This window comes from Gouania willdenowi, chromosome 9, assembly GCF_900634775.1.
Source record: "Gouania willdenowi chromosome 9, fGouWil2.1, whole genome shotgun sequence".
NCBI classification, from domain to species: Eukaryota; Metazoa; Chordata; class Actinopteri; order Blenniiformes; family Gobiesocidae; genus Gouania; species Gouania willdenowi.
In genome coordinates, this window is record NC_041052.1 from 12,567,937 (window position 1) to 12,590,059 (window position 22,123).

The 22,123-nt window shown below is 36.8% G+C and overlaps 2 protein-coding genes across 2 annotated transcripts; one reads left to right on the forward strand and one right to left on the reverse strand.

Moving 5' to 3' along the window:
- fbp2 (fructose-1,6-bisphosphatase 2) lies at positions 1-13,594 on the forward strand. The gene is made up of 7 exons (XM_028457949.1): positions 1-346; positions 1,806-1,968; positions 3,401-3,493; positions 4,584-4,724; positions 4,976-5,113; positions 9,512-9,631; positions 13,055-13,594. Exons 1-7 carry the CDS (start codon positions 174-176, stop codon positions 13,238-13,240), a joined length of 1,014 nt encoding a protein of 337 aa, XP_028313750.1. The 5' UTR covers positions 1-173; the 3' UTR covers positions 13,241-13,594.
- A 1,510-nt stretch (positions 13,595-15,104) lies between these two features.
- On the reverse strand, positions 15,105-22,123 carry LOC114469314 (cathepsin L1-like). Its single transcript, XM_028456693.1, has 8 exons — positions 21,997-22,123; positions 21,147-21,281; positions 20,941-21,063; positions 20,076-20,228; positions 17,979-18,203; positions 17,084-17,252; positions 16,836-16,953; positions 15,105-15,523 (listed from the first exon to the last, which is right to left on the reverse strand). Exons 2-8 carry the CDS (start codon positions 21,267-21,269, stop codon positions 15,424-15,426), a joined length of 1,011 nt encoding a protein of 336 aa, XP_028312494.1. The 5' UTR covers positions 21,270-21,281; positions 21,997-22,123; the 3' UTR covers positions 15,105-15,423.

The window sequence follows — 22,123 nt, forward strand, 5'->3', positions numbered from 1 at the left end:
ACCGGACTCCTAACACACACACACACACACACACACACACAAATAGATCCCCTGGCTTGTCCTCATGGCTCTGGGAATGATAAGGATGTGACTTCACTGTCAGTTTGCTACACCAGCTGAGCTCACTACACCACCACCACCACCAGAGAAGAACCAGCAGAGCAGGCCCAAACATGACTGATCAGTCAGGCTTTGACACAGACGTATGGACCCTGACCCGGTTCGTCATGGAGACGGGTCGACAGGCCAAAGGAGCAACAGGCGAGCTGACGCAGCTCATCAACACCATGCTGACTGCCATCAAAGCCATTTCCTCTGCTGTGAGGAAGGCTGGTCTGGCCCACCTGTGAGTACTGAGCCACTCAAGGCTTGGACACATCTGATCTGTGTGTGTGTGTGTGTGTGTGTGTGTGTGTGTGTATGATTTTATCTGCAACTCAAAGAGAGATTAGTAAAATAAATGCATGCAATACCTTCACACTATCTCTAACACTAATACAGTGCAGGCTCTAGAGCTGCATTGATTGTGTAAGAAGAAAAGAATCCTTTCACCGATAAATCAATATTTCACCCGCGATTATTGTATCGATGCAAAAGAAAAAAGTCAAATTAGATTTTTTATTCATGTTTTAATGAAAACCTCAATTAATTGCGCCAACATGACTTTTAAGAATTTAAAAACATAACAGAATCAGAATCTGTATTAGAAGCAAAGGTTGAACTTTTTTTGAAAAATGTAATTTGACAGTTTGATTAACATTCCGCTTGTTTGACATTATTTAGTTACAGTACCATTTACTTGTTCTTGCAAGTTTAAAAAAATAATAATAAATTCCATTTCATAGCATTTTGTACTTGTAAAAGGGAAATTTGTCATGATATTGCGATGTGTATTGTATTGTTTAGTATCGGAAAATATCGTACTGTGACATGCAAATCGTGTCATTGCAATGCCCACCCCTAGCTGAGAGTAGATGAAACAGCTCCAGTCTAAACTGGATGCTGACCTTTTTTTGCAGGTTCATTTCAACAGCCTAATCTTAAAGTCAGTTTAAAGTTTGCACAGCTTACCTCAGTTTAGAATATTATCTATTGTACGATAAAGCTTTGTGACCAAAAGTACAAAAAACGCAACTTATTGTTTGTGGGGAACTGAACTTTGGAGAGTTGCCCCTTTGGTTCCATGTTTGAAGAAATGTACGGTATTTGTTCTACGTGGGAGTTACGACAGTGAGTCAAAGTTTAGGCTTTGAGAACACAACAATGCAAACTAGAATTTCACCAAGATGTAAAACCTTCTTTACTCAGTGTTAATGGGTAAAAGAAAAATAAGTTAGTTTTCCAGGGAATAGATGATAGAGGACATGAAGATTGATGGATGACTGCAAATAAAGGAAATGTATCTGTTTTGGAAAAGGAAACTCCTTCAGATTTAGGCTCTGAATGTCTGTTTGAAAGAGAGTTTTAGTTTAACTGTTGATATTCTTTCATGCCAACTTTAAATTTCATTGTAAGATCATAAGATGTTGATTTACCTTCTTAAAATGTCGACCTTAAAAAAAAAATCTACTCGATTTTCTGTATCTACGATACTTTTAACATCAAGCAACAGAAGCTTTTCTGCTGCATCAGGTGTTTCTAAAGCAGTTTTCCTGGTTGGCATTAATGATGAATGACAGCAGATTTAAACTAAATAAACCCAGTTTCACCATTAAAACTCTTCTTTCTTTGATTGTGGGACGAAACATTTGCATGAAATTCACCTGATTATAGACTGATATTTGGCTGCTGTTGGGCCCATGCAGGCAGGGATTGGCCGGCTCCGTCAATGTGACGGGGGACGATGTGAAGAAACTAGATGTGCTCTCCAACGACTTGGTCATCAACCTGCTGAGGGCCTCATACAGCACCTGCTGCATGGTTTCAGAGGAGAACAAAGAACTCATCATCACTCCAAAGGATAAGAGAGTAAGGACAGGAAACTAGTAAACATTCCTCAAAAGCCTTACCATGAAATAAGTAGAATCCAATGATTTAAGGAACAAAACAAACGCAGTTTGAACTGATGGTTTGGCTTCAGAATTTACTTGAACATTCTTTAAAGGCAATGGATACGTTAAATTCATAGACTACCACTCTATGCATATGCAGCACCCTTCATTGGCCAGTTTAGGTCACGTGATAGGTGCACCACGTGACTTTAAGTTCCGTCAGCTGTATTTTAGCTACCCCGCTAACCCTTTTATTTTAGCCCTAACACAGGAAAAAACCTAAAATGTTTATTTTTGTCAGATATGTATTTTTAAAGGTGGAATTTGCAGTGTTAAATGTTAAAATTAAAAAATATGTGTCAAAAGTTGGATCCGAACCCATGTTAGCGGAAGGAAGAATGCTTGAGTGCGGCGCCTTGGTCAGGAGACGTAGCCATAGTCCCAGGGGCTACGGCTACGTTTAACGTATCTAGAAACTTTATTCTTAAACTATCCAACAATTTTGACCAAATGAACTTATAAATTTTATCCACAGCTATTGGTAGAAGTTCATTATATTCATATTCTACTTTTTTTTGTAAGCGTATTAGGCATAAGAGCAGGTAAATAAAGCATTTCAATCAAAATCAAATGACTTCAATAAAACAACTTTTCTATCACAAAAAAATAAAAAAATAAACTCGTTTAAATGCAAAAAAAAAAATATTTGAGACCCCAATAATTGCATTCTTTAGATCTATAGATAAATGGTTATTAGATCTCTACTTTCATACCCAAGGCCTTTCCCTTAAACCAACCAACAATCAATGCTGAAACCTACCTCACCACAGTGTTTCATTTAGTTCAGGCCTGGTCAGTCAGCTCTGAACTTCTGCACAACTACTGTAAATATGAATAGCTGTTTAATAACTGAATTCATGACATTGCCTCTCCAAGAATCGTCCTTACCTGCACACCTCTGCAGCCAGGATTCAGAGAGAAAGGCCCTAATAACCCACACCTGTACTTTTCTAGGTAGGAAGCTATCCATAATCTGTCCTATAGAGGGCAAAGTTCTGACCCTGACTAACAGCCCTTACATTTGATGATAAAATGTGATTTTATTTTTTTTTATTTTTTTATTGAATAAAAAAGACACCAATCTACCTCCCAAACTGACAACTTAGATTTGGAGCCACCTTTTGGTGAATGGAGCACAAGTCTGCCTATAGCCAGAAACGGCTCATTAGATTTTGATAACACACATTTTATCATGCACCACGTTAAGATACATAAACAAGAGGTAGGACATGAGGAAAGTGGTATCAACATAAGAAGTGAATGTTTTACAGATGACATTATTATATTCACTGTATCTACTATAACTTTTATGCCTCAAGGTTATTTTCTAACTGTCTTCTCCCTCTCAGGGAAAGTATGTGGTCTGTTTTGACCCTCTGGATGGTTCCAGTAACATCGACTGCTTGGCCTCCATTGGAACCATATTTGCAATCTACAAACGGGTGAGAAATATGTCAGCGCGTACACACACATACAAACAGTGCTTAGAGTTAAAGGGTGAGTGTGTGTTTTTGAGAACAAAAATAATAAAACGATGGACTTTGGAATGGAAAATGTCAGTCTGATTTGTCCATGATGACCATTTTGTGTTGTCCATTTTTCCCAATCAACCAACATGACAGTCTCCGTCTTAGAAATCACACATTTGACATTTGAAATTTAGCTTCCTATGAAGCAAAATCATGTTTCTTTTTTCTAGGAATGTAATATAATAATAATACTCATCACTGCACTATTATCTTCTTCTTCTTCTCCTTCTTCTTCTTCTTCTTCTTCTTCTTCTTCTTCTTCTTCTTCTTCTTCTTCTTCTTCTTCTTCTTCTTCTTCTTCTTCTTCTTCTTCTTCTTCTTCTTCTTCTTCTTATTATTATTATTATTATTATTATTATTATTATTAGTTTTGCACATATTAGTCTTTAACTACTGTTTATATTTTTTGTAGCTGATTGTTTTTATTTAATGTTGACATTGTTAGAGAGAGCACAGTTCACCAAGTCCAATTCCTCGTGTGTATAACAAATATTACATGGCCATTAAAGTTGATTCTGATATAATAGATATAAATATTAGACATGCAGTAACCACTTATGACCACTGGAGGGTACTGCTGTCAAGGTTTCTGTTTCCACACCCAAGCAAAGCAAATGCATTTGTGCTGAAGCACATTTCATACACAAAGAGACATAATGTGCTTTGTGTGATGGTAATAAAAGTGAAAAGTGTAAAATACAAACTTTGAACAGAGCAAAAGTGAAACAGCCACAGTTTTTATGACTTTAATGTTTCAGAAACGCTTGGCAAAAAGAACTAGATTAATATTGTTCTGAATTTCTTTGAAAATCACATATTAAATGTCACAAAGTACAACTAATTTTAGAACTTTTGCATCCATATTGGACTTTTATCATCATGTGAGTGTTCTCTTTCACAAATATGACACATGTATATATTTTTTAGACCTTTCTATTTAGCTTTCTTTATTGTTTTATTATATCTTTACTTGTTTTCCTTGTGGTTTTCTGTAATTGCTCAGACAACCGAGGACGAACCCACAGAACAGGACGCTCTACAGCCAGGCAAGAACATAGTGTGTGCAGGTTATGCCCTGTATGGTAGTGCTAGTCTGGTGGCCATCAGCACCGGCGCAGGCCTCAACTTCTTCACGCTGGACCCTGTGAGTACTGCTCAGTCCTCATACATGGCTACGCTCTCCCTCAAGGTGGGAAATGTGAATATTAAAGACCATTTCCCTTTTATTTATGGTTCCTTATCACCAAATGTGTTATTAGAACACATATGATGGGCCACAGACAGCCTCTCATACTCTGAAGGCCTTTAATGCTCTATATATGAGCACAGAACACACATATGAAGCTTACATATTGCATATCTGTGAATTTTTGACTTGCTTTTTTTAAATTTCAGGCTATAGGTGAGTTCATCTTGACTGAGAGGAACGTGAAGATCAAGAAGAAGGGAAAGATCTACAGTCTGAACGAAGGCTACGCCAAATACTTCCATCCGTCCATAAACGAGTATCTGAAACACAAGAAGTACCCCGAGGTGAGAACTCAACAAAACTCCTTCACACACATGTGGGTTTATCACTGATCAAACCTAACCTCAGCTACACCATGAGATCAATTCTTGAAAAAAAAAAAGATTGTTGTTGACCTTTCAGGCAACCATGTATGACCCACCCCCTCAAAAGTGGGATATGGTTGTTCCTGAACAAAAATGTTTTTTTATCGTTAAGTGGAATTGAACTTTAAATTGATTTTATCAAGTGTGAGAAGTGAAAAAAATCATCTCTCTAGCTCAGTGGTTGCCAACCTTTTTTAGATTGTGACCCCATTTTGATGATCAAGAACTTCTGGCAACCGTAAACACACTTTTTTCTCGAATTATTATTATTTGAGTGATCTAGAACATGTTTGTCATACTGTATTACAAAGTAATAGTAGCCAGGGTTGACAACTTGTGAAAGCTCAGATATCTTTACTGCATTTTAAGAAGTAAAAGTATAGAATACAGTTCTATACTGTATTGTACAGTATTCTATTGTATTCTACAGTTCTATACATCAGCGATTCTCAACTGGTGGGTCGGGACCCAAAAGTGGGTCGCGGACCTGTGCTGGGTGGGTCACAGACAGCTGGTCAAATATAAATAAATACTTAATGTTGCATGTTGGACTTGTCTTTTATTTTGAAAGAAACTTTTCTTTTGACAGGCATGCTGTAAAATGCATGTTGCACAGGAAAATATATAGATTTGTTTAAAAAAAAAAAAAAAAGTAGGTTGCGATGTAATGACCGTGGCAAAATGTGGGTCCCAGGGTGTGACCAGTTGAGAACCCCTGCTATACATTACCCCTGCGAACCTGAAAAAAAGGTACAAGCAGGTAAGAAAATGGATGAATGGATAGAAATACAGTTGTTTAAGATAGTATGTTGTTTTAATTTAATAATTGATACTAATACTAATAATAAAACATATTTTTAAACAGTAATTAATTAATTTTTTAAACAATTACACGACATTTCAGGCCACCTCATTTTAAGTCCAAGCGACCCCACATAGGGTCCCGATCCCAAGGTGGAAAAACACTGCTCGACAACAAAAGTACACCAAAAGACAAGAAAAACACGAGAAATGACCCCGCAAACCCACAGTACTAACACACAAGCAAAATGGCAGCGCGAATACACAATATGACTCCAAAAAACTAATATTGTACACAAAAAAAGACACAAAATGCCTCAAAACGAGCAAGGCAACAACAAACATGCACAGAATGACAGAAAAACACACAAAATGACTATAAAAACTCTTTGTTCTTTCCTGTATTAATGCTCAGATCGCTCATTATTCTGAACGCTGACATGAATGTTGATCATGTGACCCTCTGATCAAACAAACACATTTTTGTGGCCCCCGCTGCGATAAAAGTTGCAGGAGGAGGAGGAGGAGGGGGAGGTCAGCTGAGCAGCACCTGTGTTAGTGGGTTATCATATGGAAACTAAAGTCTGTATACGCACACTCAGCTTTTCTCCTGCAGCCAAAAAACCCCCACACACTCGTTGGCATCCTGTCCACCATCAGAAGATCAGCTGATGCCCTGCTGAGGTTTCCTCTTTTTACTGCTGTGTCACACATTCAGAAGAACTTAGCAATGTGATAAATAACTTGGTAAACACATTATGCCAAAGAAAGCAAGAACCAATTATGATGATGAGCTGCTAAACTTGTTTCAAAGTGAATGGCATGCTGGTCCATACTTCATTTAGATCAGTGGTTCCCAAACTGGGTACTTGAACACCTCTCAGGAGGTAAACAGAAACATTATAGATTCTTTTTTTACATGCACACAGACTTTTTTTTTTCTCATCCATCAATAATCATTTGTGGCACAACTCTTTTAAAATACACCAAAAAATTGAAGTTCAGATTCTAAAACGAGCAAAAACATCAGAAATAAATGAATAAAAAAGGTCTAAATTCATGGTTAATGTTGGATCAGACACAGGAAAGAGTTTAGATGAGCCTTTAGACACAAATAAATAATGTATGACATGAGCTACAAGGGGAACATGGGGCAATAAAGTTTAGATGATTGGAAGTACAATGAATTTCATATAAGAGAGACTTCCACAAACATTGCAAATACTCTTGTTTTTTTCATTAGACTGAGAGAAAGCCAGAGTATCTGGAGAAAATCTACACAGGCACAAGGAGAACATGCAAACTACATCAGAAAATCAGAAGTCAAACCCCCTGGTTCTTTTTAATGCAAACCATGACACCAACATTCTAATAAATCAAATTATGCTGAGATTTTTAGATTATTATAGATTAATAAAACCTGAAACTAAACATTTGATAATTTTATAATTCATACTAGAATTTATTTCCATCAATTCATCATAAAAAATGAAATAGTTTTTGGTCTTCGGGTAACGCTTTCTTTCTTTTTCTTTTTTTTTTCTTTTTCTTTGAACTGGTTATAAATTCTTGTAGAATAGAATAAAATAGAATAAAATAGAATAGAATAGAATAGAATAGAATAGAATAGAATAGAATAGAAGGCTTTTATTGTCATCATACACAATGTACAACAAAATTAAAGGACAACTCTGGTGGTGCAAGAGTATCCAATAAATAAAAACACAATAAGCGAGTAAAAATATGAAATGAAATAAATAAATAAAATGAAATAATATGTACAATAGTAGAGTACTAGAGCAGCAATAACAATAACAATAACAATATATATATATATATATATATATATATATAATATTGCACATTTATGAGTGACTGAAACAGTGGAACAGGGTGTGATTGTCCCAGTATGATTAAATATTTGACAAATCTAAGCTCAGACAAGCAAAGTTGTCACACACGCACACACACACACACACCCCAATGGTGTGACTAATAGGGCACATGACTGAGCCACATTTTGCCAATGTCTGAACATGAAACAGGGAGGATTACAACACCACTGTGTTCTTTACTGATGTGAACAAACTACCGTTACTATATGTAACATGAACTCAGAGATTCAACTGAAAAATGTACACGTTTAGGATGTTTCTAACTATGGGATAATGATAAATCTTAAGGTTTTATTCAGGCTATGTTACAGTAATCTCAGCAAGGGAACTTTGACCTTAAAGCTTTTACCTGCTGTGTCAGGGCACGGAATGTGTGTACCCGTACTGTTACTGTAAGTGATGGATTGTGTTCTGTCCTTTGTGTATTTCACCTCGCTCCCTGAGTCACACCATGACTCAGTCAAATAGTACCAAACACATACAACAGCCTGTCCTTTCAAATCATCATAATGCTTTAAACCAGGCGTAGGCAACCTGTGGCCCTCGGGCCACGAGCGACCCTTAGTCTAATTATGTGGCCCACAAAACTAAAATGCTTTAAAAACACAAAAAAATGTAAGACAGACACAAGTCAGTAAAATACACAAAATGACAGAGAATTTCACACAATGAATCCAAAAACACACAAAAAGAAAAACTGACAAAACAACGTCAAAAATGTACAAAACAACAACAAAATAGCTCAAAAATATTACAAAAATACACAGTGACAGAAAAACGCAGAATGACATACAAATTTACAAAATCATTCCCAAAATACACAGTCAAAAAAAAAAATGCACAGTCAAGAAAAGTGCACAAAACAACAAAGAAATACACAAAATTACTCCAAAAAACGTTTACAAAATGTTTACAAAATTACACAGAAATGAGAAGAAAAGACATAAAGTCACACAAATACACAAAGTGTCTTCAAAAATGCACAAAACAACAACAAAAAATATTGAAAATATCTCCAGAAAAGACACTAAAGGGATAGAAAATTACAATGAAAACATGCAAAATGACTCCATAAAGACACTGAAGGAATAGAAAAATACAGTCACAGAAAAACCACACAAAATCACTTCAAAAATCCGCAAAACAACAAAAAAATATACAAAATTTCTCCAAAACTAATAGAAAATTACACAGTGACATAAAAACTGAGAAAATGACTCCCAAAATACAAAAGATGACGGAAAAATACACACCAAGAAAAATACACCACCATGAAACAGCAACATGATACAAAGTTAACAAAAATACATAAAATGACTTAAAAATTGCACAAAATTAGAATGAATATATGGGAACGACTCCATAAAGACACGGAAGTAATAGAAAAATCCACAAAATGACAGAAAAATCCACAAAATGACAGGAAAATACTTAAAGTCAACAAAAATAAACAAAATACCATTCTAAATACTGACTTGAATTAGGATAAAGTGGCCCTCAATCCATTTTTTCTGGCCCTCGGTGTCATAAAAGCTTCCTATCACTGCTTTACAGTAAATGGTAGAAAGTAAACCAGGCTGTAGTTCATCTGTCTCAGTAACAACACTTATTTTTCCCTCAGGATGGCGGCGCCCCTTACGGAGCTCGCTATGTTGGCTCCATGGTGTCAGATATTCACCGCACCATTGCCTATGGAGGAATCTTTATGTATCCTGCCAATGAGAAGAGCCCAAAGGGGAAGGTAACCAGTCTCACCAGTCATACCAGCAGCACAATAGAAATAACAATTGCCATTGAGGCATCCTCACAATAAACTGATTTTATTCCATAAAGCCAACATTTTAAACTGTTTCAAACAGGTGGGTTGGACTTACTGTAAAATGTCTGTATACACTGAAACCTTTTTAAAGCTTTTTTCTGGCTTTTCAACAGTATTTATAACCAAAATATGACAATATGCAAGAATTCCTGATTTTTTTTTGTTTAAACTTAACAATTAGATTCATAATCATTTAGTGGAGTTTGTTTTGAACATTATTATTATTATTATTATTATTTTATTATTGTACTCTCCCTATTAATAGCAAAACAAAACAAAACATATAATATTCAATGACAAAAGAAACACTGTTCATGTATCAATGAAAATAAATGGGATGGACATTGATGAGGACCTCAAATGGAAGTTACATCTAGATTATACAGTATAAAGGGGTAAATATTACATAAAATCTAAATCAATCTTCTCTACTCACTCTATAACACAATGATTGTACCATATTTAACTTACTGTGTGTAAATTTGGGGTTCGACCAGTAAAACGGTTCATGTTACAAAAAAGGGCTCTGAAAACTACAGTATATATAAACATTAGACATAGAGAGCCATCAAACCCGCAAATTATCAAATGTAAGTCACTAAAATTTAATGATATCGTTGATTGTAATATTCCTCAGATTTTGTATAAAACCAATAAAAAAAACATTGCCAAAGAACATCCACGAAAGGTTTGAAGGAAGAGAAAGTCACAATTATTTAAAGGAACAAATATCTTCAAAAAAACAACTTTAACTGGAAAACAATGGAACAAACTGTGACAGGAATTTGGAACTCTCCTAAAATGTAAGAAACACGTCAAATCTGCAGTGTTAAACAAATATGAAAATTAGATTTGAATATAAATAATATGAGATGTTAGAGATTTGATTTGTTTTTGTTTTTCTCCTTTTTTTTCTTCTCTTTCTTTTGGTGAATAGTGTAAATATTTCACATAAAATAAACGTATTATGTTGAGGAAGAGACATGAGACAAAAGTCTAACTGTGTTGTTGACAATGACTGCGTCGCAGCTTGACTTTGTTTAATGTCATTTATTTTTTTAAGGAGGGCATTTTTATGTCTTTCTGCTCCTTTTCATTCATATCTTTTTCTTTTTTCAACGTGGAGGAAAATGAAACGAACAAACAAAAAAGCCTTTTCTTTTTTAAAACCCCTGACATGATAAGTGGGAACATCTGAAATCAAACCACCAAACTTCACATTAGAAAATCATCTTCTCTGAAAACGAACCAAGTTACGAACGAAGAACTTTAACTCGTTTCAACTATTACGATTTGACTGTAGGAGGAAATTTATGGAAGAACAAACAGAAACAGGGTTTGAACTCACAACCTTTTGCTTTACATTGCCTACTGTTAGTCTACAATCAGGTTATTATTATTATTATTAATAATATCCTCGTCCTGTCCTGACTTTACCTTTAACACGCTGGATCTTACAACAGTGTAACCTGAGCGCTGGGTCACTGGTTGGGAAAATAATCTGCATTTCCTCCTAAGATTTCCTTAGTGACCTATTTATCAAGGATTTGCCTCATGATCATGGCTGGTCGTAGCTCACAGCAGGAACTCTCTACTTCTTGTTTCATTTACCAAACTCTCCCTTAAAACCAGGATTGTGATGAACATAAATACAGGAAGTGATTCTCCCAGCCTGATGTCAGATCTGCTGTTGGAAGGAGAAGTGAAGCTGAACTTTCTGTTTCTCAGTCGCAAATAAAACAATTTTCCCTTCCAAATGTCTCCATTTAAACGGAAATAAAAGTCACTCCTACGTACAATCTAGAGACTCTAAGTAACCCAACGTACCAGCAGAAAACCCCCGTGCACTCATGGGAAGAACATGCAAACGCCACATAAGGGCCGACATATCCAACACAGGCTTTGAACCCAGGACCTTCAACTTAAAGGTACCATGTCATGCTATTTTTCACCCATCTCCATTTGTTCTAAGAGCCCCAAAAACATTGTATTTGAGGTTTATTTTCCCAAAAGCGCCTGTTTTCCAGAGTTTTAGCCTCTGAAAAGTCACTTTCTGACCAACTCTATACAAACAGGCTGATGTGCGGCTACTTATACATATTCATGAGTGGGCGTGTCTATAGACGGGACACTGACTACATACATAGACTGGAGAAAATACATAGCACTGAGCAAAGGACGCTGACATGCTCACTTTTGTGGGCGTGTCTGTTTACATGTCAAACACGGCAGAGAGCTTCCTGGAGGCGTGGCTTCTCCAGCTCAGTGCCGCGTCAAATTCGTCATCAAAGTGGGAACGCGTCATCAAATTGGAGCGAAGTGTTTGAGCTCACCCTGCAGTAATAAAGGAGCAAATCATTCTCTAACTAATGATTGAGGGAATCAATGTGTATGAAGCCCTAATAGCACTTTATGATGTTTAAAGCACAGAAAAGTTCATTTAGCGTAACATGGGCCCTTTAAGAATAAATCTAAGTAAATGTTATTTTCAGATGTTAAAACTGAAACTAAAGGATTTAAATGTGTCTGCCTGTAACAGGTCACCTCTGTTTTCACTCATTAAATGTTTTTTTCTAAAAATAAATTAATAAATTTAACAAAAATCAAGCAAAAAAAGCAACAATTGTTAAGTTTAAGCTTCCAAGTTTATATAAAGATATTCAATTCAATAAAAAAAAAAAAGTATCTGAAAATATCTGCCCTATTGGAATAAAACCAACAGTTTCTGAAAGTTGTACGCTACAGCCATGTTGTTACAAAGCAAATAACATTGGATTTTGATTTTTTAAAAATACTGTATATTTCTACTACAACAGACGTTCTCAACGTGTGCGTTTGGGAACAAAATTATGTTGCACACCGATTTTCAGCAGGTCAGAGGAAAAAACAACAACTTAAAAACCTTTTTCTCTTGTTGTGACTTCTCTCTTTTCATTAATTTATTTGGAGCTTAATAGAAATTGCACTTTTTCTTTCATCTATTTGGGTGTATTTGGTCTTAATTTCATTAAAAATAGTGATTATTCTTCACTTTTTGCTGCCCTGCTGTCATTTTCTGTATTATCTCAGCTAAAAACTGCTCCATATTTTCATTTATAGTGGAATTATTTTTTCACTTTGGCTCTTTTGAATGTTTGGTTCATTATTGGAAGGTGATGTTATATAAGAATCACTGTATTATTATGAAATACTGTATATTAAAGTAAATGTTTGGCTTTTTAACTGTGTGGCATCAAATGACAGATTTACCTGGATGACTTTTTTGTAATTACAATAACAATAGGTTTAGTAGAGGGTAAATATGTCTTTGGTGTAATCTTTTGTCTTTTTCTCTCTGGATTGAAGCTGCGGCTGCTCTACGAGTGCAACCCCGTGGCCTTCGTCATTGAGCAGGCAGGCGGCATCGCCACCACGGGCACCCAAAGGATCCTGGACATCCAGCCTGAGGCCCTGCACCAGCGGGTGCCCTTTGTGGCCGGCTCACCTGATGACGTCAATGAATACATTTCCTTTGTCAAGAAGTTTCAATGAAGCTGCAACAAACTGGGCGAAAAGACACCAGTGTTCTATTATAATCCATTCATAATGTGCATCTCAGGATCAGAGTTAGATTCGTTTGGTCAACTTTGTGCTTCCAAACCAGGAATGTGACACTGGTAAAGCTGCTCTCACTTTACTGACAACGAAAAGATTCATTAGAGCAAATAATGGGCAACTGGTGCCCCAGTGTGTTTATTGTGGTACTAAAAGTAATTGCACACAATGATATAAACATCTGCAGCACAAAAATACACAAAATGACTCCAACAGACATACAAAATGACAAAAAAAAATACACAAAATGACAGCAAAAATATGCAAAATTAGTTCAAAAATACATGACTACAAAAATTCAGATAAACGTGCTAAATGGCAACAAAAATACAAAAAACAACCAAAATACACAAAATGACACCAAAAGACACACAAGATGACAAAAAATACACAAAAGCACAGCAAAAATACATAAAATGACAAAAAAAGACACAAAAGCAGAACAAAAATACACAAAATGACTCCAAAAACAACAAATGGCAACAAAAATATGTATCATAAACACAAAAAACAACAAAAACACACAGAATGACAGATTATACAAAATGACTCCATAAAATCGGCAAAACAAAGATTCTATAAAAAATACAAAACGACAACAACAAAAAGCCTTCTTTTCAGTGTCATAGTATAGATTTATCAATATTCTAAATGCAATCACATTTTTGTGGCCCCTACTGTGATAAAAGTGGCCCTCTATAAATGATCGTACAACATGTTCCCATCATCCTTCAGACCACCAACATTAGAAACCACTGGCTGTAGCAGTGATGATGTTGTCCACCTTTTATTGACACTAATGCATGATAATAAACTATAAACCGTACACCAACACTATTGGATCACCACACGTTCACACCTATAAACCACATTTAGAGAACAGTGGAGTGAACAGGCTTAGCCTCACACTGACTGACTGGGTCATTTTGGGTCAAAGGATCGACTCTGCTCGTGAATAAACACCTTTGTTCTACTATTAATAATCCTCTGAGCTGAGTTCAGCCAATCATGAACCTCACTGTGTTCTACTACACAACAGAAACACATGAAACCAAACAGAAATGTGGTTGTATTTGATAGCAAAGGATGAAGAAAGGATTCTGAATCATATCAATACTGCTTTGGAAATCTTCAAGCAAACACTGTCGATATGTCTGATAAAATACAGTCAAAAATGGAACAAAAGATCCAAAAGTGGCAATCACACATTAACATTGATCAGAAAGGCTGCTATTGGCTAATTATTTAGGAAATTAAACCAGTTTAACTACCGGTAACTACTTTGAAAACGTAAATAAATAGACATTTTTGTTCAAACATCACACAGTTTGGAAACACAAACTTTCTGGAAGCTTTTCAGCCGAATGATAACGCTTGTTTTGGTGGAGTGTTATGATTAATGATTGTTTGCTTCACACATGCAGCAGAATGCAAATCATCTTCCTGTGACTGTGAAAACACCAACGATGACCGAGCAAAAACATATCCGCCTGCATATATTAGACTAGTATTTAAAAAGGTTACCTGGGAAGAGTAAGGCAGGTATTAAAGTTCAAATTAAATGTGATCGACTCATCTTTGTTTTGGTTGTGACTCCCAGTCATTTCAACAAGATTTTACCCTCAGAAAATGGAGGTTTTGTGTTTATCTTTAACAATGTTGATTTTTTCAACGTAGAGAAGGTGGAACACTTTGTGCAAGAAAATATTTGTACATAAAAAACGCTGTAGCAATGTAATAGAAAATGTTTTTTTGCTTTTTTTTTTATTTTAAATAATAATAATCAGACCTGGCACCAAAGCTGTGTTTGACACTTTTTAATCAATCACAGGTAAAAGTAGAAAACATTCATTTACAATGACTGAAGTAGCATACACATATTTACAAACAACAAAATGCTCAGGTCTTTGAATTTCCACAGAAGACACAGTGGCATAAAAGCAGCCAGAAAATGATCGCTCGTTTTTCCTCTAAATGAAAATAAAAACAACTAAAAATGGCAAACAAACAGTGTTCCCAGCTGATGCACTGATGGATCTCTGTCAGTGTTGCACAGGCTGAAGTCAGTCGTCGTCTTCGTCACAAAGGGTTGCATTAAAAACACTAGAGTGGCTCAGACATCACACCAGAGGGTAGCTGGCTGCCGTGGCGATGCCGCAGTTGTTCTTCCTGTCCTTGGCCATGAGGATGTAGCCTTTGTCTCCCCACTTCTCACTCCAGCTGAAACACAAAAAAAATCAGATTTAATGTCAATGCAGATGACATCCTCTGTTTTCACTGCAAAACAAATCTAGGGACTAATAAAGTCACCTGAACCTGTATCTGAAAAGCTGAGGCTGTAAACTCAAATCCTCAAGGGCTGCAGCCCTGCATGTTTCAAATGATATCCTACTTTAACGTGAGAATTTGAAATGGTTTCATCACCACCTGCCAAAAGCCTGGAACAAGCTTTTCTCTCGATTCAGGTGTTTTGAAGCCAATAAACATCATTAAGACTATTTCTAATCCAATCACATTCATTCATTCATTTCAATTTACACAAACACAAGCCACAAAAAAAGTATTAACATAGGATTAATTATTCAGTCCCTCCAGAATTTCACCATGTTGCGATCGCAACTATTAACACAAAATCAAGCAAACGCCACAAAATCAGTGCGGCATTGCAATTTTCCCACAACTTTGCTGGGAAAAAAAAAAAAAAAACACACAAATGCGCGGCTGCTTATTGTTATTTTTGGCATTTTAGCACTTGTAGTTGCTACGGAAGTAGCGGAGGATGTACTGTGGGCTTTTGCACCATAGACATATATATGTAGACGGCGCATCGACTGCTGCCTCCCACAATAGCAGTGCGTCTACATATCTTATGTCTGTGCTTTGCGCTGCTTGCTTACAAGGAACCCACGAAGAAGAAAATGGTCATGTTATGCACTTTAAGATTCCTTAAGTTCAACATTGTTTAGTGACTTGCACTTCTGATGATCATTTTGATTAAAAACTGTTGCACCTTTTGCATTCAGGGTATGCTCAGTGTGTAAGCTAAAACAAAATGTGTTTGCACAATTTGCAAAAGGTGGTGGAAAGGGTTTATAAGTGCCAAAAATGTCTTAAAAGTGGAAAAAATGTGCAGAAAAGGCATTCAAATTTGCTGGAGAAGTGGCAGAAATGGGGCTAATGTAGTAAAAAAATGCATTAAAAGGTAACAAAAAAATATGGCGAGAAAAAATTGATGAAAATAGATTAAAATATGGCAAGTTTAGTGTAGTTGCAGAAAAATAAGCAAAAAAAAGGACTGAGAACCCCTGGTTTAGACTGTCTACACCCTGAGAGGCAAAGCAAATGTGTTTTCTCAGAAACCAACTAACATCAACAGTCATTTCACCATTTAAAATAAAGTGGTTTTATTTTCAAACTTGAAGAAACTAGTGTTCTATTTGACAACACTCTTAAAGACAGAAACATACATTTAGGCTCCTTGTTATACCAAGCATGTTTAAGATTCCACAAACTGGTTCTTTAGGGGACTCACCTGTTCTTGACGATCCAGTATTTCTTGCCGTCCACGTCTTCTCCATCAAAGCCGTAACCCACCAGCAGCACACCATGGTCCAGCTCGTCACTGCTGCATTCCTTCTCATAGTAGATTCCTACAAGGCAGACAAATGAAAGTCATGAATAAACAAACTAATCCTCTCTTAAACTAAAGTCCACTTTAGGATGTGTGTGTGTCCTTTATCTCAGACTATATGGATAGTTTAACTAATGCCAAACACTGACCTGACTGATAAAACTGGAAAGACTCGTGACCAGCATCGATGGCGACAGACACTGGTCCCACTGCAGCCACTGCCTTCATCAGAGCACGCTCCTTCCCACTGGGAATGTCCACGAAACCAGTGTCATTGGCAGCGTTGTACTTTGGATCATAGTGGCACGGCTGGTCGTCCTGGAAGACAAAACCGAGGGCAGAGGGTATTTAGTGGCTCGAATAGACATTACTTCAGCAATTAAAAGCCAGGGTTGGGGTCAATTATAATTGTAATCGCGTACTCTATAATTAATTACAATTATGGTGTAATTAAAATTTTAAAAATCTGTTGCTGTCATAATCGTAAATAAATTGTAATTGAGTTCAGACTTTGTAATTGCCATGAAAATTCTATAAAAAATTGTCAATTATATTTATCACTAAATTGGGGAACCATGTTACAGTTCCACACATAAGTAGCAAACAATGATCAAAAAATGTTTTTATATCAAGCTTTCCCACATTTTACCATTTTAAAAATTCAAATCTAGGGGGTACACTGACACAAGAAAGGCTCAGACGCCCACACCATAAATATTAAAACCTATATTTTCATTGATTAAGAAGCATAACAAAGTAACCAAGAGATAAGAAATAAATATTTGTTTTTAGTGTATTTTACAGCTGATTTAGGACCTGTTATCATAAGAGACGCTAACACAAAAGGAAGGTTAATGTAATTATAGGACAAAAAAAAAAAAAACAATTGTAATTGGAAAAAATGCCAGTCACTGTAATCATAACTGAATTGTAATTGAACATGGGTAATGAAAATGTAATTCTAACTAAAACATGTATTTGACTCCAGCCCTGTTAAAAGCCCTAAAATGTGTGCTGAATCAACACTTTAAGGTGCGTACGTACCGTTCCCAGGTACGGGTAGGAATCCTCAGAGTCCAGGCCCTTGTTGTCCTGCACGTACTGGAAAGCCTGGTCCATCAGACCTCCGTTGCAGCCCTCGTTGCCCTCGGGCCGGGAACAGTCCACCAGATTCTGCTCACTCAGCGACACCAGCGTGCCCGTCTTCCTGAAGTGCTGACCCTCCAGAGCCCCGGTGGTGCTGAACGCCCAGCAGGAGCCGCACTGACCCTGAATGCATCACGGAGAGAGGAAGGATGTGTTAGCGCCAGTCACAGGAATCTGTCCAATCAGCAGTTTGATTCCTGAGCCGTGACGGATCAACCTCAGCTGCAAACTTTAGACCGACTTATGACACATTGTTATATTTTCCTATGCGTTGGATCAAATAGGTCAACATTTAACCAGTTAGTCAGTGTTATTTAGGTTTTTGAGGTGCCTGAGTCAGCGGTTTATCATAACGTTGCTCCTCACTGCTTAGTGGACCAGGTTTCTGAGTCATTGGAATTCCAACTGGGTCACTGCAGATCAGAGTCAATTATAATTGTAATCACATAAATTATAATTAATTACAATATATGACAATTATAATTGTAAAAATCTGTTGCTGTTGAAATCATAATTGAGTTGTAATTAAGTTCAGATAATTGGTTTTGTAATTGTAATTGTCATGGAAATTATATAAAAACTGTCAGTGCCAAGGCATAAAAACATAAACATTTACATTTTTTTTCTGATATAAGGCTATCATAAGACCCTAATAACTAGTGCGAATATGATGAGCACACTTAAACAAGAGGAAGGTTACGTTTATGGGTGGGGTCATTTATTTCTGGCTCAGGAATTGCGATCAATGGAGTTTAAAAAAAAAGCGTGCTCTCAGCTTGTTTTTACGACTAATATGAATATTAAGCATGTCGAGAAGGTCTTTGTGTTAATACAAGACTATGAGCATCTGTTTAGGGTCATTTACAAAGATAACATATAGCAGAGGTTTCCAACCTTTTCGGGTCGTGACAAATGTCCGGTGACCCCAGAGACATTTTTTCTTCTTCTAGATCATGATCATGTTTATTAAAGTGTGTTACATATACAGAGTAGCCAGGATTAGTGCGGCACCTCATATTTTATACTGCTTTTTATTTGAACTACATTTATATTTGAGAATGTTTAAGTATAGGATACAGTTATTTGATAATTATTGTGTGTGATGTATATTTGAAAAAAAAATAATAGTTCAAAAAAATTTTAAAATAGAATTTTAATCCGTTTTACCTAAGTTCTTTTTTATTTTTTTACCAACTACTAGACACTTCAGGTGACCCCACATGGGTCCCGACCCCAAGGTTGAAAAAAACGCTGACAAAGATTTACAACTAGGGGTGTCCCGATTCGATATTGATATCGGTCCGATATCAGCCTGAAAACAAACATCGGATATCATATTCAATTTTTTTTTTCTTCCCCCAATTCATTTTTTATTCAATTGTAGAACATTGTAGATATTATGTTCACCTAATATGAGTTAGTTCTACATACAGCAAGAACACGATATTGGACTCACTAGTCTGACTTCAGCTTAGCCTTTGTACTTCAGTGCTTTGACCTAATGCGTTAGAGCATGATTGCTTCACTCTGTTTCCAGTTACACCAAGCATTACACGCAGACAGGGAGGGTAGTGTTGCACACAGATAACACCCCACAGCCTCCATCTTATCTGCCAGGCTGGGCTGAACATTAACTGGAGTAGATCGAGTCCTCTGTGCTTAGAAACATGCACAGCAATAATATTTATGAGGTGTTTATCAAATGACTCAAACAGCTGAGGTTACATTATGTTTTTCCTCATTGAAAAAAGTACTACAACTTCTATTTTTCATTGGCTTTCAGTTAAACTGTATGTTTCCGTTACCTACAGTCAAAGGCAGAAGAAAAAGTTCCTGATAAACACGTTTTTTTGCCAAACGTTTGTGAGAAGGACTTGAGTTTCACCAATCAGAAACATCCACAGAGCAAATAAACAACCTGTCCTATGATTCCCTGCACACAACACTGGCACTCCTCATCAAAAACAAACAGAGAGATCCAACACACGTAGTCACCTGGTCTTTGACGGGCGTGACATAGCCGTGGTCTCTCCAGTCCACAGAGCTTGGAGCCTCCATGAAGTTTGGCTCCATGAACAGAGACCCCTTAAACTTCCTCTGAGCTTTGTGTTTGTAGCCGTTCATCACCTGCCTGAACTCCTCGTGAGTCTGTGGGGAAACAAATAGGCAGAGGTGTAAAAATAGTGATCCATCCTACTAAAATACTGCTACTTGATTGATATCATCTACAATCCGTCTTATAAAATGTACTTATGTACAAGTGAAATTACTGATTTAGAAATATACTCAAAAAAGTACAAGTACCCATAAAAGCAACTCAATTACAGTAACGCGAGTACTTGTAATGCATTACTTTCACCTCTGCAAATAAGAATTTAACACTAATGTTTTTTTTATAGAAAGTCTCTAGAGATACGTTAAACGTAGCCATAACCCCTGGGAATATGGGTACGCCCAATGATGTCGTCGGACCTTTTCTACATAAGCGTAATGTGCCTGTGTTTTCACTGTCAGGATGGCCGAGTGCTCTAAGGCGCCTGACTCAAGGATTCTTCTTTCCGCTGCCGTGGGTTCGAATCCCACTTCTGACATATATATTTTTTTTCATTTTAACATATTTAACAGAGCAAATTTCACCTTTAAAAATGAACTTTTTAGGGTATTTCCTGGGTTAGGGTTAAAATAAAAGGGTAAGCGGGGTAGCTAAAAATAAATATGAAGCAACTATCAATAACACGTGACCTAAACTGGTCAATAGACGCAAAGAATGGCAGTCTATAGCCAAGCCCTTTTATTATTATTATTGTTATTATTATTATTATTATTATTTTAACAGGAAGAAGAAGAGGTTGAATCTCACCATGTCTCCAAAGTGGTTCATGCCCAGGCTGTATGAGTGTTTGCCCATGGAGTGCTCCAGGTTGTGCAGTTCGATCTTCCTCAGGTTCTTCTCCCACACCATTCTCCTCCATCCCTCCTCCTTCTACAGGTGCACAAATCACACATTAGATTATTTCTACACAGCTGCTGAAAAACTCCACAGTGTAAAAAAAAAAACACACTTACCTCATGGTAATTCCTGCTGTGCCAACCCTTCCACAGTTCCCAGTGCTGGTCCAGTTGAGGGTCCACACTCGGTGCTGAGAGAGCAGCACTCAGGCAGACGGCTAGGACAGCTGCTAACAGCATTTCTACGCCTTCCTATCGTTAAAAAGAACAGAATTCACACTAAAAATTAGTCAAGGTCAAAAAGAGTAATTAATTAATATAAAATAAAAAAAATGTTTAGAGAGAAGTAAGAAATGACACACAAAAAAACATCACATGTTCTCTGTTTGCCAATCAATGTCCTGCTATCGCGATGCTTCCCGAGAACAAGCTGTACCCAGACTCGCAATGACGCTGCAGAACACATTCTTTACTGTACGGTCATTCCCACTTCCTGACCCCTTAAACCTATACCATATATGCTGAATTCAACCAGAAAAGACACATAATAATGTGTTGTCCACATGACAGAAAAAGGGGAAACTTATATTGTATTTTGTGGCTGTTATTCCAAGTGAAAACTCGACCGGTTCCCAACTCGACCGGTTCCCAACAATAACCCGACCCTGTTTTTGTTTGCGTAGTCACGGGATCCGTGTCTCAGCAGAGAGCCAGTGAACCCCCATGAAGGACAGTAACAATGGCTGTTGATTCAGTAAAAAAGAGGAAAAAGCAACCGAACAGACCAAAAACGCAATGACTAAATATTTAATATAATAAAACCAAACACATTTTGCAATTGAAAAGATTAAATTTGAAGTATATTGTTAACCGCCGAAAAATTAGCAGATAAACCGAGGCACACTTAAACACACAATATTTCCATTCTTCCTAAATCACAACAGCTTTTGGAAACGAATTCACTTACTGTTGAATTTGTTCTTCAGGCGATAAACGGAAAATAACAGTCCAGGAGTCGCTTCTCATAACGTTTATAAAGGCCTGGGTGGCGGAGGAGGCTCCTCCCACACGGCTCTCTGATTGGTCAGATTCCT